General features: G+C 48.7%; 1 protein-coding gene across 3 annotated transcripts in view; it reads left to right on the top strand.

Annotated features, from left to right (window-relative positions):
- The window catches only part of hpx (hemopexin), a 29,531-nt gene that overhangs the window by 11,961 nt on the left and 625 nt on the right, over positions 1–16,945 (top strand). For all 3 annotated transcript variants that reach the window (XM_031897446.1, XM_031897447.1, XM_031897448.1), the window contains 6 exons: positions 8,566–8,708; positions 9,376–9,529; positions 9,828–10,043; positions 15,126–15,242; positions 15,518–15,648; positions 16,794–16,938. In XM_031897446.1, the coding sequence (XP_031753306.1) occupies positions 8,566–8,708; positions 9,376–9,529; positions 9,828–10,043; positions 15,126–15,242; positions 15,518–15,648; positions 16,794–16,938 (906 nt within the window). The remainder of the gene's footprint in view (positions 1–8,565; positions 8,709–9,375; positions 9,530–9,827; positions 10,044–15,125; positions 15,243–15,517; positions 15,649–16,793; positions 16,939–16,945) is intronic.

Below are 16,945 nucleotides of genomic sequence, written 5' to 3'. Positions count from 1 at the left end.
ACATTCCCTCCTGGGGTTATTGGGTGTTAGAGATCTTGTTATGGGGCACATTCCCTCTCGCGGTTATTGGGTGTTAGAGGTCTTGTTATGGGGCACATTCCCTCTCGGGTTATTGGGTGTTAGAGGTCTTGTTATGGGGCACATTCCCTCCTGGGGTTATTGGGTGTTAGAGATCTTGTTATGGGGCACATTCCCTCCTGAGGTTATTGGGTGTTAGAGATCTTGTTATGGGGCACATTCCCTCCGGGGTTATTGGGTGTTAGAGATCTTGTTATGGGGCACATTCCCTCCGGGGTTATTGAGTGTTAGAGCGTCTTGTTATGTGGCACATTCCCTCTCGGGGTTATTGGGTGTTAGAGATCTTGTTATGGGGCACATTCCCTCCTGGGGTTATTGGGTGTTAGAGATCTTGTTATGGGGCACAATCCTTTCTGGGGTTATTGGGTGTTAGAGATCTTGTTATGGGGCACATTCCCTCCTGGGGTTATTGGGTGTTAGAGATCTTGTTATGGGGCACATTCCCTCCTGGGGTTATTGGGTGTTAGAGATCTTGTTATGGACATTCCCTCCTGGGGTTATTGGGTGTTAGAGATCTTGTTATGGGGCACATTCCCTCCTGGGGTTATTGGGTGTTAGAGATCTTGTTATGGGGCACATTCCCTCCTGGGGTTATTGGGTGTTAGAGATCTTGTTATGGGGCACATTCCCTCCTGGGGTTATTGGGTGTTAGAGATCTTGTTATGGGGCACATTCCCTCCTGGGGTTATTGGGTGTTAGAGATCTTGTTATGGGGCACATCCCTCCTGGGGTTATTGGGTGTTAGAGATCTTGTTATGGGGCACATTCCCTCCTGGGGTTATTGGGTGTTAGAGATCTTGTTATGGGGCACATTCCCTCCTGGGGTTATTGGGTGTTAGGAGGTCTTGTTATGGGGCACATTCCCTCCTGGGGTTATTGGGTGTTAGAGATCTTGTTATAGGGGCACATTCCCTCCTGGGGTTATTGGGTGTTAGAGATCTTGTTATGGGGCACATTCCCTCCCGGGGTTATTGGGTGTTAGAGGTCTTGTTATGGGGCACATTCCTCTCGGGGTTATTGGGTGTTAGAGATCTTGTTATGGGGCACATTCCCTCCTGGGGTTATTGGGTGTTAGAGATCTTGTTATGGGGCACAATCCTTTCTGGGGTTATTGGGTGTTAGAGATCTTGTTATTGGGCACATTCCCTCCGGGGGTTATTGGGTGTTAGAGATCTTGTGTATGGGGCACATTCCCTCCTTGGGTTATTGGGTGTAAGAGATCTTGTTATGGGGCACATTCCCTCCTGGGGTATTGGGTGTTAGAGATCTTGTTATGGCACATTCCCTCCTGGGGTTATTGGGTGTTAGAGGTCTTGTTATGGGGCACATTCCCTCCTGGGGTTATTGGGTGTTAGAGATCTTGTTATGGGGCACATTCCCTCCTGGGGTTATTGGGTGTTAGAGATCTTGTTATGGGGCACATTCCCTCCTGGGGTTATTGGGTGTTAGAGGTCTTGTTATGGGGCACATTCCCTCCTGGGGTAATTGGGTGTTAGAGATCTTGTTATGGGGCACATTCCCTCCTGGGGTTATTGGGTGTTAGAGATCTTGTTATGGGGCACATTCCCTCCTAGGGTTATTGGGTGTTAGAGGTCTTGTTATGGGGCACATTCCCTCCCGCGGGTTATTGGGTGTTAGAGGTCTTGTTATGGGGCCACATTCCCTCTCGGGGTTATTGGGTGTTAGAGATCTTGTTATGGGGCATTTCCCTCCTGGGGTTATTGGGTGTTAGAGATCTTGTTATGGGGCACAATCCCTTTCCTGGGTTATTGGGTGTTAGAGATCTTGTTATGGGGCACATTCCCTCCTAGGGTTATTGGGTGTTAGAGATCTTGTTATGGGGCACATTCCCTCCTGGGGTTATTGGGTGTTAGAGATCTTGTTATGGGGCACATTCCCTCCTGGGGTTATTGGGTGTTAGAGATTCTTGTTATGGGGCACATTCCCTCCCGGGGTTATTGGGGTGTTAGAGATCTTGTTATGGGGCACATTCCCTCCCGGGGTTATTGGGTGTTAGAGATATTGTTATGGGGCACATTCCCTCTTGGGTTTATTGGGTGTTAGAGATCTTGTTATGGGGCCACATTCCCTCCTGGGGTATTGGGGTGTTAGAGATCTTTATGCGGCACATTCCCTCCTGGGGTTATTGGGTGTTAGAGATCTTGTTATGGGGCACATTCCCTCCTGGGTTATTGGGTGTTAGAGATATTGTTATGGGGCACATCCCTCTGGGGTTATTGGGTGTTAGAGATCTTGTTATGGGGCACATTCCCTCCTGGGGTTATTGGGTGTTAGAGATCTTTGTTATGGGGCACATTCCCTCCTGGGGTTATTGGGTGTTAGAGATCTGTTATGGGGCACATTCCCTCCTGGGGTTATTGGTGTTTAGAGATCTTGTTATTTGGCACATTCCTCCTGGGGTTATTGGGTGTTAGAGATCTTGTTATGGGGCACATTCCCTCCTAGGGTTATTGCGTGTTAGAGATCTTGTTATGGGCACATTCCCTCTAGGGTTATTGGGTGTTAGAGATCTTGTTATGGGGCACATTCCCTCCTGCGGGTTATTGGGTGTTAGAGATCTTGTTATGGGGGCACAATCCTTTCTGGGGGGGTTATTGGGTGTTAGAGATCTTGTTATGGGGCACATTCCCTCCTGGGGTTATTGGGTGTTAGAGATCTTGTTATGGGGCACATTCCCTCCTGGGGTTATTGGGTGTTAGAGATCTTGTTATGGGGCAAATTCCCTCCTGGGGTTATTGGGTGTTAGAGATCTTGTTATGGGGCACATTCCCTCCTGGGGTTATTGGGTGTTAGAGATCTTGTTATGGGGCACATTCCCTCCTGGGGTTATTGGGTGTTAGAGATCCTGTTATGGGGCACATTCCCTCCTGGGGTTATTGGGTGTTAGAGATCTTGTTATGGGGCACATTCCCTCCTGGGGTTATTGGGTGTAAGAGATCTTGTTATGGGGCACATTCCCTCCTGGGTTATTGGGTGTTAGAGATCTTGTTATGGGACACATTCCCTCCTGGGGTTATTGGGTGTTAGAGATCTTGTTATGGGGCACATTCCCTCCTGGGGTTATTGGGTGTTAGAGATCTTGTTATGGGGCACATTCCCTCCTGGGGTTATTGGGTGTTTAGAGATCTTGTTATGGGGCACATTCCCTCCTGGGGTTATTGGGTGTAGAATCTTGTTATGGCACATTCCCTCTGGGGTTATTGGGTGTTAGACATCTTGTTATGGGCTGGCACATTCCCTCCTGGGGGTTATTGGGGTGTTAGAGATCTTGTTATGGGGCACATTCCCTCCTGGGGTATTGGGTGTTAGAGATCTTGTTATGGCGGCACATTTCCCTCCTGGGGTTATTGGTGTTAGAGATCTTGTTATGGGGGCACATTCCCTCCTGGGGTTATTGGGTGTTAGACATCTTGTTATGGGGCACAGTCCCTCCTGGGGTTATTGGGTGTTAGAGATCTTTGTTATGGGGCACATTCCCTCCTGGGGTTATTGGGTGTTAGAGATCTTGTTATGGGGCACATTCCCTCCTGGGGTTATTGGGTGTTAGACATCCTTGTTATGGGACACATTCCCTCCTGGGGTTATTGTGGTGTTAGAGTCTTGTTATGGGGCACATTCCCTCCTGGGGTTATTGGTGTTAGAGATCTTGTTATGCGGCACATTCCCTCCTGGGGTTATTGGTGTTAAGAGATCTTGTTATGGGGCACATTCCCTCCTGGGGTTATTGGGTGTTAGAGATCTTGTTATGGGGCACATTCCCTCCTGGGGTTATTGGGTGTTAGACATCTTGTTATGGGGCACATTCCCTCCTGGGGTTATTGGGTGTTAGAGATCTTGTTATGGGGCACATTCCCTCCTGGGGTTATTGGGTGTTAGAGATCTTGTTATGGGGCACATTCCCTCCTGGGGTTATTGGGTGTTAGAGATCTTGTTATGGGGCACATTCCCTCCTGGGGTTATTGGGTGTTAGAGATCTTGTTATGGGGCACATTCCCTCCTGGGGTTATTGGGTGTTAGAGATCTTGTTATGGGGCACATTCCCTCCTGGGGTTATTGGGTGTTAGAGATCTTGTTATGGGGCACATTCCCTCCTGGGGTTATTGGGTGTTAGAGATCTTGTTATGGGGCACATTCCCTCCTGGGGTTATTGGGTGTTAGAGATCTTGTTATGGGGCACATTCCCTCCTGGGGTTATTGGGTGTTAGAGATCTTGTTATGGGGCACATTCCCTCCTGGGGTTATTGGGTGTTAGAGATCTTGTTATGGGGCACATTCCCTCCTGGGGTTATTGGGTGTTAGAGATCTTGTTATGGGGCACATTCCCTCCTGGGGTTATTGGGTGTTAGAGGTCTTGTTATGGTGCACATTCCCTCCTGGGGTTATTGGGTGTTAGAGATCTTGTTATGGGGCACATTCCCTCCTGGGGTTATTGGGTGTTAGAGATCTTGTTATGGGGCACATTCCCTCCTGGGGTTATTGGGTGTTAGAGATCTTGTTATGGGGCACATTCCCTCTCGGGTTATTGGGTGTTAGAGGTCTTGTTATGGGGCACATTCCCTCTCGGGGTTATTGGGTGTTAGAGATCTTGTTATGGGGCACATTCCCTCCTGGGGTTATTGGGTGTTAGAGATCTTGTTATGGGGCACATTCCCTCCTGGGTTATTGGGTGTTAGAGATCTTTATGGGCATCCCTCCGGGTTATGGGTAGAGATCTGTAGGGCACATTCCCTCCTGGGGTTATTGGTGTTAGAGATCTTGTTATGGGGGCACATTCCCTCCCGGGGTTATTGAGTGTTAGAGGTCTTGTTATGTGGCACATTCCCTCTCGGGGTTATTGGGTGTTAGAGATCTTGTTATGGGGCACATTCCCTCCTGGGGTTATTGGGTGTTAGAGATCTTGTTATGGGGCACAATCCTTTCTGGGGTTATTGGGTGTTAGAGATCTTGTTATGGGGCACATTCCCTCCTGGGGTTATTGGGTGTTAGAGATCTTGTTATGGGGCACATTCCCTCCTGGGGTTATTGGGTGTAAGAGATCTTGTTATGGGGCACATTCCCTCCTGGGGTTATTGGGTGTTAGAGATCTTGTTATGGGGCACATTCCCTCCTGGGGTTATTGGGTGTTAGAGGTCTTGTTATGGGGCACATTCCCTCCTGGGGTTATTGGGTGTTAGAGATCTTGTTATGGGGCACATTCCCTCCTGGGGTTATTGGGTGTTAGAGATCTTGTTATGGGGCACATTCCCTCCTGGGGTTATTGGGTGTTAGAGGTCTTGTTATGGGGCACATTCCCTCCTGGGGTTATTGGGTGTTAGAGATCTTGTTATGGGGCACATTCCCTCCTGGGGTTATTGGGTGTTAGAGATCTTGTTATGGGGCACATTCCTCCGGGGTTATTGGGTGTTAGAGGTCTTGTTATGGGGCACATTCCCTCTCGGGGTTATTGGGTGTTAGAGATCTTGTTATGGGGCACATTCCCTCCTGGGGTTATTGGGTGTTAGAGATCTTGTTATGGGGCACAATCCTTTCTGGGGTTATTGGGTGTTAGAGATCTTGTTATGGGGCACATTCCCTCCTGGGGTTATTGGGTGTTAGAGATCTTGTTATGGGGCACATTCCCTCCTTGGGTTATTGGGTGTAAGAGATCTTGTTATGGGGCACATTCCCTCCTGGGGTTATTGGGTGTTAGAGATCTTGTTATGGGGCACATTCCCTCCTGGGGTTATTGGGTGTTAGAGGTCTTGTTATGGGGCACATTCCCTCCTGGGGTTATTGGGTGTTAGAGATCTTGTTATGGGGCACATTCCCTCCTGGGGTTATTGGGTGTTAGAGATCTTGTTATGGGGCACATTCCCTCCTGGGGTTATTGGGTGTTAGAGGTCTTGTTATGGGGCACATTCCCTCCTGGGGTTATTGGGTGTTAGAGATCTTGTTATGGGGCACATTCCCTCCTGGGGTTATTGGGTGTTAGAGATCTTGTTATGGGGCACATTCCCTCCTAGGGTTATTGGGTGTTAGAGGTCTTGTTATGGGGCACATTCCCTCTCGGGGTTATTGGGTGTTAGAGGTCTTGTTATGGGGCACATTCCCTCTCGGGGTTATTGGGTGTTAGAGGTCTTGTTATGGGGCACATTCCCTCCCGGGGTTATTGGGTGTTAGAGGTCTTGTTATGGGGCACATTCCCTCTCGGGGTTATTGGGTGTTAGAGATCTTGTTATGGGGCATATTCCCTCCTGGGGTTATTGGGTGTTAGAGATCTTGTTATGGGGCACAATCCTTTCTGGGGTTATTGGGTGTTAGAGATCTTGTTATGGGGCACATTCCCTCCTAGGGTTATTGGGTGTTAGAGATCTTGTTATGGGGCACATTCCCTCCTGGGGTTATTGGGTGTTAGAGATCTTGTTATGGGGCACATTCCCTCCTGGGGTTATTGGGTGTTAGAGATCTTGTTATGGGGCACATTCCCTCCCGGGGTTATTGGGTGTTAGAGATCTTGTTATGGGGCACATTCCCTCCTGGGGTTATTGGGTGTTAGAGATATTGTTATGGGGCACATTCCCTCTTGGGTTTATTGGGTGTTAGAGATCTTGTTATGGGGCACATTCCCTCCTGGGGTTATTGGGTGTTAGAGATCTTGTTATGGGGCACATTCCCTCCTGGGGTTATTGGGTGTTAGAGATATTGTTATGGGGCACATTCCCTCCTGGGGTTATTGGGTGTTAGAGATCTTGTTATGGGGCACATTCCCTCCTGGGGTTATTGGGTGTTAGAGATCTTGTTATGGGGCACATTCCCTCCTGGGGTTATTGGGTGTTAGAGATCTTGTTATTTGGCACATTCCCTCCTGGGGTTATTGGGTGTTAGAGATCTTGTTATGGGGCACATTCCCTCCTAGGGTTATTGCGTGTTAGAGATCTTGTTATGGGGCACATTCCCTCCTAGGGTTATTGGGTGTTAGAGATCTTGTTATGGGGCACATTCCCTCCTGGGGTTATTGGGTGTTAGAGATCTTGTTATGGGGCACAATCCTTTCTGGGGTTATTGGGTGTTAGAGATCTTGTTATGGGGCACATTCCCTCCTGGGGTTATTGGGTGTTAGAGATCTTGTTATGGGGCACATTCCCTCCTGGGGTTATTGGGTGTTAGAGATCTTGTTATGGGGCAAATTCCCTCCTGGGGTTATTGGGTGTTAGAGATCTTGTTATGGGGCACATTCCCTCCTGGGGTTATTGGGTGTTAGAGATCTTGTTATGGGGCACATTCCCTCCTGGGGTTATTGGGTGTTAGAGATCCTGTTATGGGGCACATTCCCTCCTGGGGTTATTGGGTGTTAGAGATCTTGTTATGGGGCACATTCCCTCCTGGGGTTATTGGGTGTAAGAGATCTTGTTATGGGGCACATTCCCTCCTGGGGTTATTGGGTGTTAGAGATCTTGTTATGGGACACATTCCCTCCTGGGGTTATTGGGTGTTAGAGATCTTGTTATGGGGCACATTCCCTCCTGGGGTTATTGGGTGTTAGACATCTTGTTATGGGGCACATTCCCTCCTGGGGTTATTGGGTGTTAGAGATCTTGTTATGGGGCACATTCCCTCCTGGGGTTATTGGGTGTTAGACATCTTGTTATGGGGCACATTCCCTCCTGGGGTTATTGGGTGTTAGAGATCTTGTTATGGGGCACATTCCCTCCTGGGGTTATTGGGTGTTAGAGATCTTGTTATGGGGCACATTCCCTCCTGGGGTTATTGGGTGTTAGAGATCTTGTTATGGGGCACATTCCCTCCTGGGGTTATTGGGTGTTAGACATCTTGTTATGGGGCACATTCCCTCCTGGGGTTATTGGGTGTTAGAGATCTTGTTATGGGGCACATTCCCTCCTGGGGTTATTGGGTGTTAGAGATCTTGTTATGGGGCACATTCCCTCCTGGGGTTATTGGGTGTTAGACATCTTGTTATGGGACACATTCCCTCCTGGGGTTATTGGGTGTTAGAGTCTTGTTATGGGGCACATTCCCTCCTGGGGTTATTGGGTGTTAGAGATCTTGTTATGCGGCACATTCCCTCCTGGGGTTATTGGGTGTAAGAGATCTTGTTATGGGGCACATTCCCTCCTGGGGTTATTGGGTGTTAGAGATCTTGTTATGGGGCACATTCCCTCCTGGGGTTATTGGGTATTAGAGATCTTGTTATGGGGCACATTCCCTCCTGGGGTTATTGGGTGTTAGACATCTTGTTATGGGGCACATCCCTTCCTGGGGTTATTGGGTGTTAGACATCTTGTTATGGGGCACATTCCCTCCTGGGGTTATTGGGTGTTAGAGGTCTTGTTATGGGGCACATTCCCTCCCGGGGTTATTGGGTGTTAGAGGTCTTGTTATGGGGCACATTCCCTCCTGGGGTTATTGGGTGTTAGAGATCTTGTTATGGGGCGCATAAGGACTTTTACTATTGTTTCCGCCCCGCAGGCGATTTTGTGTGGGCGGGATTCCATGGCCCCGCCCAGCGTATCAATGAGACCTGGAAACACCTCCACGGACCCATCGACGCCGCATTCAGGAACCACAACAAGAACAAACCCCTCGAGCATCAGAGAACTTACATTTTTCAGGTCTTTTCTGTTCCCCTGTTGCCCCCACCTAATACCCCCCTTGTACTGTAGGGTGCCCCCTGCTGGGGAGATACCCACCTCTTCCCCTTGGCAAATACACTTCCCAAACACATTCCCTATTCTACCCCCCCTGTACTGTAGGGTGCCCCCTGCTGGGGAGATACCCACCTCTTCCCCTTGGCAAATACACTTCCCAAACACATTCCCTATTCTACCCCCCCTGGACTGTAGGGTGCCCCCTGCTGGGGAGATACCCACCTCTGCCCCTGGGCAAATACACTTCCCAAACACATTCCCTATTCTACCCCCCCTGTACTGTAGGGTGCCCCCTGCTGGGGAGATACCCACCTCTGCCCCTGGGCAAATACACTTCCCAAACACATTCCCTATTCTACCCCCCTTGTACTGTAGGGTGCCCCCTGCTGGGGAGATACCCACCTCTGCCCCTGGGCAAATACACTTCCCAAACACATTCCCTATTCTACCCCCCTTGTACTGTAGGGTGCCCCCTGCTGGGGAGATACCCACCTCTGCCCCTGGGCAAATACACTTCCCAAACACATTCCCTATTCTACCCCCCTTGTACTGAACTCTGCCCCCTAGTAGGGTAACATATGAGCAAGTTTGGGAAATAGCGCCCCCTCATGCTATCTATCTGCCCCTGCAGGGTTCCAACGTATTTTGTTACTTTGAGGGGTCCCTGCTAGCGGGTTTCCCACGTCCCATCAGCCAAGAATTCCCAGGGGTCCCCGGGAACCTCGACTCGGCAGTGGAATGTCACTCGGGGGAGTGCAAGGCCGACAGCGCCATCTTCTTCAAGGGTTGGTACCACATTGATGCCAATATCCCTGTCCTACTGGCACCATGAATGCTATGATCTGATTGGCCAGGGGTTTGGGAGTTTATAGAGAGTGGCACTGGCAGTGCTATGATATGATTGGCCGGGGGTATGGGAGTTTATAGAGAGTGGCACTGGCAGTGCTATGATCTGATTGGCCGGGGGTATGGGAGTTTATAGAGAGTGGCACTGGCATGGAAGTATCAGAATAATACTGGTACCAGTAGTGAATCTGCCTTTACAGGGTTTATAGCCACTTCTCAGCCATTTATCTCCCACAGGGGACACCGTGTATATTTACAGCCCCCAGGAGGTGCCGCCAGTGAAGCAGCGTCAGTGGGCAGCTGTGGGCAATTGCACCGCCGCAGTGCGATGGCTGGAGAGATATTACTGCTTCAATGGGATCAACTTTACTCGATTCAACCCCGTGAGCGGAGAGGTGCTCTCAGCCAGGCCACTGGACACGCGGGACTACTTCGTGAGGTGCCCCGGAAGAGGTGAGATATTTTTCAAAGGAAAGCCATGGGCACTACGAGACAGTTGGGTATCAGAGGGGAGTAGCTACTTGTGTACAAACAAGCCCTGCAGGAGTAGGTAGGAAATCAAGAAGCCTATGAAGGAACCTGCAGGAGTAGGTAGGAAATCAAGAAGCCTAAGAAGGAACCTGCAGGAGTAGGTAGAAAATCAAGAAGACTATGAAGGAACCTCCAGGAGTAGGTAGGAAATCAAGAAGCCTATGAAGGAACCTGCAGGAGTAGGTAGGAAATCAAGAAGACTATAAACGATCCTGCAGGAGTAGGTAGGAAATCAAGAAGACTATGAAGGAACCTGCAGGAGTAGGTAGGAAATCAAGAAGCCTTTGAAGGAACCTGCAGGAGTAGGTAGGAAATCAAGAAGCCTTTGAAGGAACCTGCAGGAGTAGGTAGGAAATCAAGAAGCCTATGAACAATCCTGCAGGAGTAGGTAGGAAATCAAGAAGACTATGAAGGAACCTGCAGGAGTAGGTAGGAAATCAATAAGCCTATGAAGGATCCTGCAGGAGTAGGTAGGAAATCAACAAGCCTTTGAAAGAACCTGCAGGAGTAGGTAGGAAATCAAGAAACCTTTGAAGGAATCTGCAGGAGTAGGTAGGAAATCAATACGCCTATGAAGGATCCTGCAGGAGTAGGTAGGAAATTAAGAAGCCTAAGAAGGAACCTGCAGGAGTAGGTAGGAAATCAAGAAGCCTATGAAGGATCCTGCAGGAGTAGGTAGGAAATCAAGAAACCTTTGAAGGAATCTGCAGGAGTAGGTAGGAAATCAATACGCCTATGAAGGATCCTGCAGGAGTAGGTAGGAAATTAAGAAGCCTAAGAAGGAACCTGCAGGAGTAGGTAGGAAATCAAGAAGCCTATGAAGGATCCTGCAGGAGTAGGTAGGAAATCAATACGCCTATGAAGGAACCTGCAGGAGTAGGTAGGAAATCAAGAAGACTATGGAGGAACCTGCAGGAGTAGGTAGGAAACCAAGAAGCCTATGAAGGAACCTGCAGGAGTAGGTAGGAAACCAAGAAGCCTATGAAGGAACCTGCAGGAGTAGGTAGGAAATCAAGAAGCCTTTGAAGGAACCTGCAGGAGTAGGTAGGAAATCAATAAGCCTATGAAGGATCCTGCAGGAGTAGGTAGGAAATCAAGAAGCCTAAGAAGGAACCTGCAGGAGTAGGGAGGAAATCAAGAAGCCTAAGAAGGATCCTGCAGGAGTAGGTAGGAAATCAAGAAGCCTAAGAAGGAACCTGCAGGAGTAGGTAGGAAATCAAGAAGACTATGGAGGAACCTGCAGGAGTAGGTAGGAAACCAAGAAGCCTATGAAGGAACCTGCAGGAGTAGGTAGGAAACCAAGAAGCCTATGAAGGAACCTGCAGGAGTAGGTAGGAAATCAAGAAGCCTTTGAAGGAACCTGCAGGAGTAGGTAGGAAATCAAGAAGCCTATGAAGGATCCTGCAGGAGTAGGTAGGAAATCAAGAAGCCTAAGAAGGAACCTGCAGGAGTAGGGAGGAAATCAAGAAGCCTAAGAAGGAACCTGCAGGAGTAGGGAGGAAATCAAGAAGCCTAAGAAGGAACCTGCAGGAGTAGGGAGGAAATCAAGAAGCCTAAGAAGGAACCTGCAGGAGTAGGGAGGAAATCAAGAAGCCTAAGAAGGAACCTGCACGAGTAGGGAGGAAATCAAGAAGCCTAAGGAGGAACCTGCAGGAGTAGGTAGGAAATCAAGAAGCCTAAGAAGGAACCTGCACGAGTAGGGAGGAAATCAAGAAGCCTATGAAGGAACCTGCAGGAGTAGGTAGGAAATCAAGAAGCCTAAGAAGGAACCTGCAGGAGTAGGTAGGAAATCAAGAAGCCTATGGAGGAACCTGCAGGAGTAGGTAGGAAATCAAGAAGCCTTTGAAGGAACCTGCAGGAGTAGGTAGGAAATCAAGAAGCCTATGAACGATCCTGCAGGAGTAGGTAGGAAATCAAGAAGACTATGAAGGAACCTGCAGGAGTAGGTAGGAAATCAAGAAGCCTTTGAAGGAACCTGTAGGAGTAGGTAGGAAATCAAGAAGCCTTTGAAGGAACCTGCAGGAGTAGGTAGGAAATCAAGAAGCCTATGAACAATCCTGCAGGAGTAGGTAGGAAATCAAGAAGACTATGAAGGAACCTGCAGGAGTAGGTAGGAAATCAATAAGCCTATGAAGGATCCTGCAGGAGTAGGTAGGAAATCAACAAGCCTTTGAAAGAACCTGCAGGAGTAGGTACGAAATCAAGAAGACTATGAAGGAACCTGAAGGAGTAGGTAGGAAATCAAGAAACCTTTGAAGGAATCTGCAGGAGTAGGTAGGAAATCAATACGCCTATGAAGGATCCTGCAGGAGTAGGTAGGAAATCAAGAAGCCTATGAAGGATCCTGCAGGAGTAGGTAGGAAATCAAGAAGCCTAAGAAGGAACCTGCAGGAGTAGGTAGGAAATCAAGAAGCCTAAGAAGGATCCTGCAGGAGTAGGTAGGAAATCAAGAAGCCTAAGAAGGAACCTGCAGGAGTAGGTAGGAAATCAAGAAGACTATGGAGGAACCTGCAGGAGTAGGTAGGAAACCAAGAAGCCTATGAAGGAACCTGCAGGAGTAGGTAGGAAACCAAGAAGCCTATGAAGGAACCTGCAGGAGTAGGTAGGAAATCAAGAAGCCTATGAAGGAACCTGCAGGAGTAGGTAGGAAATCAAGAAGCCTTTGAAGGAACCTGCAGGAGTAGGTAGGAAATCAATAAGCCTATGAAGGATCCTGCAGGAGTAGGTAGGAAATCAAGAAGCCTAAGAAGGAACCTGCAGGAGTAGGGAGGAAATCAAGAAGCCTAAGAAGGAACCTGCAGGAGTAGGGAGGAAATCAAGAAGCCTAAGAAGGAACCTGCAGGAGTAGGGAGGAAATCAAGAAGCCTAAGAAGGAACCTGCAGGAGTAGGGAGGAAATCAAGAAGCTTAAGGAGGAACCTGCAGGAGTAGGGAGGAAATCAAGAAGCCTAAGAAGGAACCTGCAGGAGTAGGGAGGAAATCAAGAAGCCTATGAAGGAACCTGCAGGAGTAGGTAGGAAATCAAGAAGCCTAAGAAGGAACCTGCAGGAGTAGGTAGGAAATCAAGAAGCCTATGAAGGAACCTGCAGGAGTAGGTAGGAAACCAAGAAGCCTATGAAGGAACCTGCAGGAGTAGGTAGGAAATCAAGAAGCCTAAGAAGGAACCTGCAGGAGTAGGTAGGAAATTAAGAAGCCTAAGAAGGAACCTGCAGGAGTAGGTAGGAAATCAAGAAGCCTTTGAAGGAACCTGCAGGAGTAGGGAGGAGATCAAGAAGCCTATGAAGGAACCTGCAGGAGTAGGTAGGAAATCAAGAAGCCTAAGAAGGAACCTGCGGGAGTAGGTAGGAAATCAAGAAGCCTATGAAGGAACCTGCAGGAGTAGGTAGGAAATCAAGAAGCCTAAGAAGGATCCTGCAGGAGTAGGTAGGAAATCAATAAGCCTATGAAGGAACCTGCAGGAGTAGGTAGGAAATCAAGAAGCCTAAGAAGGAACCTGCAGGAGTAGGTAGGAAATCAATAAGCCTATGAAGGATCCTGCAGGAGTAGGTAGGAAATCAAGAAGCCGAAGAAGGAACCTGCAGGAGTAGGTAGGAAATCAATAAGCCTATGAAGGATCCTGCAGGAGTAGGTAGGAAATCAAGAAGCCTAAGAAGGAACCTGCAGGAGTAGGTAGGAAATCAAGAAGCCTAAGAAGGAACCTGCAGGAGTAGGTAGGAAATCAATAAGCCTATGAAGGATCCTGCAGGAGTAGGTAGGAAATCAAGAAGCCTAAGAAGGAACCTGCAGGAGTAGGTAGGAAATCAATAAGCCTATGAAGGATCCTGCAGGAGTAGGTAGGAAATCAATAAGCCTATGAAGGATCCTGCAGGAGTAGGTAGGAAATCAATAAGCCTAAGAAGGAACCTGCAGGAGTAGGGAGGAAATCAAGAAGCCTAAGAAGGAACCTGCAGGAGTAGGTAGGAAATCAAGAAGCCTAAGAAGGAACCTGCAGGAGTAGGGAGGAAATCAAGAAGCCTAAGAAGGAACCTGCAGGAGTAGGGAGGAAATCAAGAAGCTTAAGGAGGAACCTGCAGGAGTAGGGAGGAAATCAAGAAGCCTAAGAAGGAACCTGCAGGAGTAGGGAGGAAATCAAGAAGCCTAAGAAGGAACCTGCAGGAGTAGGTAGGAAATCAAGAAGCCTATGAAGGAACCTGCAGGAGTAGGTAGGAAACCAAGAAGCCTATGAAGGAACCTGCAGGAGTAGGTAGGAAATCAAGAAGCCTAAGAAGGAACCTGCAGGAGTAGGTAGGAAATTAAGAAGCCTAAGAAGGAACCTGCAGGAGTAGGTAGGAAATCAAGAAGCCTTTGAAGGAACCTGCAGGAGTAGGGAGGAGATCAAGAAGCCTATGAAGGAACCTGCAGGAGTAGGTAGGAAATCAAGAAGCCTAAGAAGGAACCTGCGGGAGTAGGTAGGAAATCAAGAAGCCTATGAAGGAACCTGCAGGAGTAGGTAGGAAATCAAGAAGCCTTAGAAGGATCCTGCAGGAGTAGGTAGGAAATCAATAAGCCTATGAAGGAACCTGCAGGAGTAGGTAGGAAATCAAGAAGCCTAAGAAGGAACCTGCAGGAGTAGGTAGGAAATCAATAAGCCTATGAAGGATCCTGCAGGAGTAGGTAGGAAATCAAGAAGCCGAAGAAGGAACCTGCAGGAGTAGGTAGGAAATCAAGAAGCCTATGAAGGAACCTGCAGGAGTAGGTAGGAAACCAAGAAGCCTATGGAGGAACCTGCAGGAGTAGGTAGGAAACCAAGAAGCCTGTAGAGAATTCAGGATATGTTTTCCATGCAGAAAGCTGCACAAGTAGTCAATGAAGGAACTCTGGGAGGAATGTATCCTTAATGTTCATTAAACCTTCTAGACAGACTGCCAGATGATCAACTCTCTAACTTATACAAAATCACTGACACTCAACCACGGCGAGCACATCTTGTAAAGATCATTAAGGTTATTTGTCTCTGTGCACACAGGCCATGGGCACAATGTCCGGCAGAACGCCACTCTGATGGCCATTAAGAACCGGTGCAGCGGCCAATCATTTGAGGCGTTCAGTTCTGATGATAAGGGCCGGATGTATGCTTTCCGAGGTGGGTATGGATCTATGGTGGGTATGGATCTATGGTGGGTATGGATCTATGGTGGGTATGGATCTATGGTGGGTATGGATCTATGGTGGGTATGGATCTATGGTGGGTATAAGGAGGAACTATGGGCACAATGAACCATCTGCTCCTGGGGATATTGTGCCCTGTATGAGCTACTGAGTGTGGGGATGAGGGAATCTGAGGGACACTCATTAAGAAGTGAGTGCTGCTCGGAGGGGAATAATAAACTCATTGACTCACAACATCCCTGGCTGTAGGGGGCTGGTACTTTCGTACAGACGACAATAAGGATGGGTGGCACCCGTGGCCTCTCAGCCACACCTGGAGGGACCTGCATGGAGCTGTGGATGCCGCGTTCAGCTGGGAAAACAAGATGTACTTTATTCAGGTAACTTGGCCTTTAAAATACTGAGCGAGGAACGTTTGCCCTGGGAACCGAGGCCATGTGACTTAAATAAAGACTCCCGGACCCCTAGGCCATGTGACTTAAAGACTCCCGGACCCCTAGGCCATGTGACTTAAATAAAGACTCCCGGACCCCTAGGCCATGTGACTTAAAGACTCCCGGACCCCTAGGCCATGTGACTTAAATAAAGACTCCCGGACCCCTAGGCCATGTGACTTAAAGACTCCCGGACCCCTAGGCCATGTGACTTAAATAAAGACTCCCGGACCCCTAGGCCATGTGACTTAAATAAAGACTCCCGGACCCCTAGGCCATGTGACTTAAAGACTCCCGGACCCCTAGGCCATGTGACTTAAATAAAGACTCCCGGACCCCTAGGCCATGTGACTTAAAGACTCCCGGACCCCTAGGCCATGTGACTTAAATAAAGACTCCCGGACCCCTAGGCCATGTGACTTAAATAAAGACTCCCGGACCCCTAGGCCATGTGACTTAAAGACTCCCGGACCCCTAGGCCATGTGACTTAAATAAAGACTCCAGGACCCCTAGGCCATGTGACTTAAATTAAGACTCCCGGACCCCTAGGCCATGTGACTTAAATAAAGACTCCCGGACCCCTAGGCCATGAGCAGCCATCATTCTGCTCCTATTGGCTCAGAGGATCCCTGGAGCTACTGACACCCCTAGACCAATCACAATTGCTTTCATTTGAACGTCGCCCCTGACACACACAACAATACTGCAATTTTGCCAAAAAAATGCATCATGGGAAAAAGATAGAGATTGCACTAGAAATTGCCCATTTTGCCCACTGCACCTGGGGTTGTAAATGAGCCCTTGTGATTCCCCATGATTCAAAGATAAAGTGCGGGTAAGTGACATGTTGGGGGGGCAACAGACGGGGCAGATCACTACATGGTGCTATTTTGGAAGTGCCTGAGAAGAGCGCAGGATTGGCTAGAGAGAGCGCAGGATTGGCTAGAGAGAGCGCGGGATTGGCTAGAGAGAGCGCGGGATTGGCTAGAGAGAGCGCAGGATTAACTAGAGAGAGAGCAGCCCCTCAACGTGTGCATTTGGGGGAGTTGGAAGACAACTGAGGACACTGATCTCCTCTCTTTCCTCCTAGGGCTCCCAAGTCGTTATTTATCTGTCGGATCAAATCTATATCCCAGTATTGGGGTACCCCAAGCCCCTGATAGATGAACTGGGGGTGACAGAGATTGATGCCGCCTTTACCTGCCCTCACTCTAGTGAGCTGTACGTGATCAGAGGTGAGTG

The sequence above is a fragment of the Xenopus tropicalis genome, chromosome 2, assembly GCF_000004195.4.
Source record: "Xenopus tropicalis strain Nigerian chromosome 2, UCB_Xtro_10.0, whole genome shotgun sequence".
In the NCBI taxonomy this organism is placed as follows: Eukaryota; Metazoa; Chordata; class Amphibia; order Anura; family Pipidae; genus Xenopus; species Xenopus tropicalis.
The sequence above is the reverse complement of the archived record's forward strand: the minus strand, read 5'-3'. Positions and strand labels throughout refer to the sequence as shown.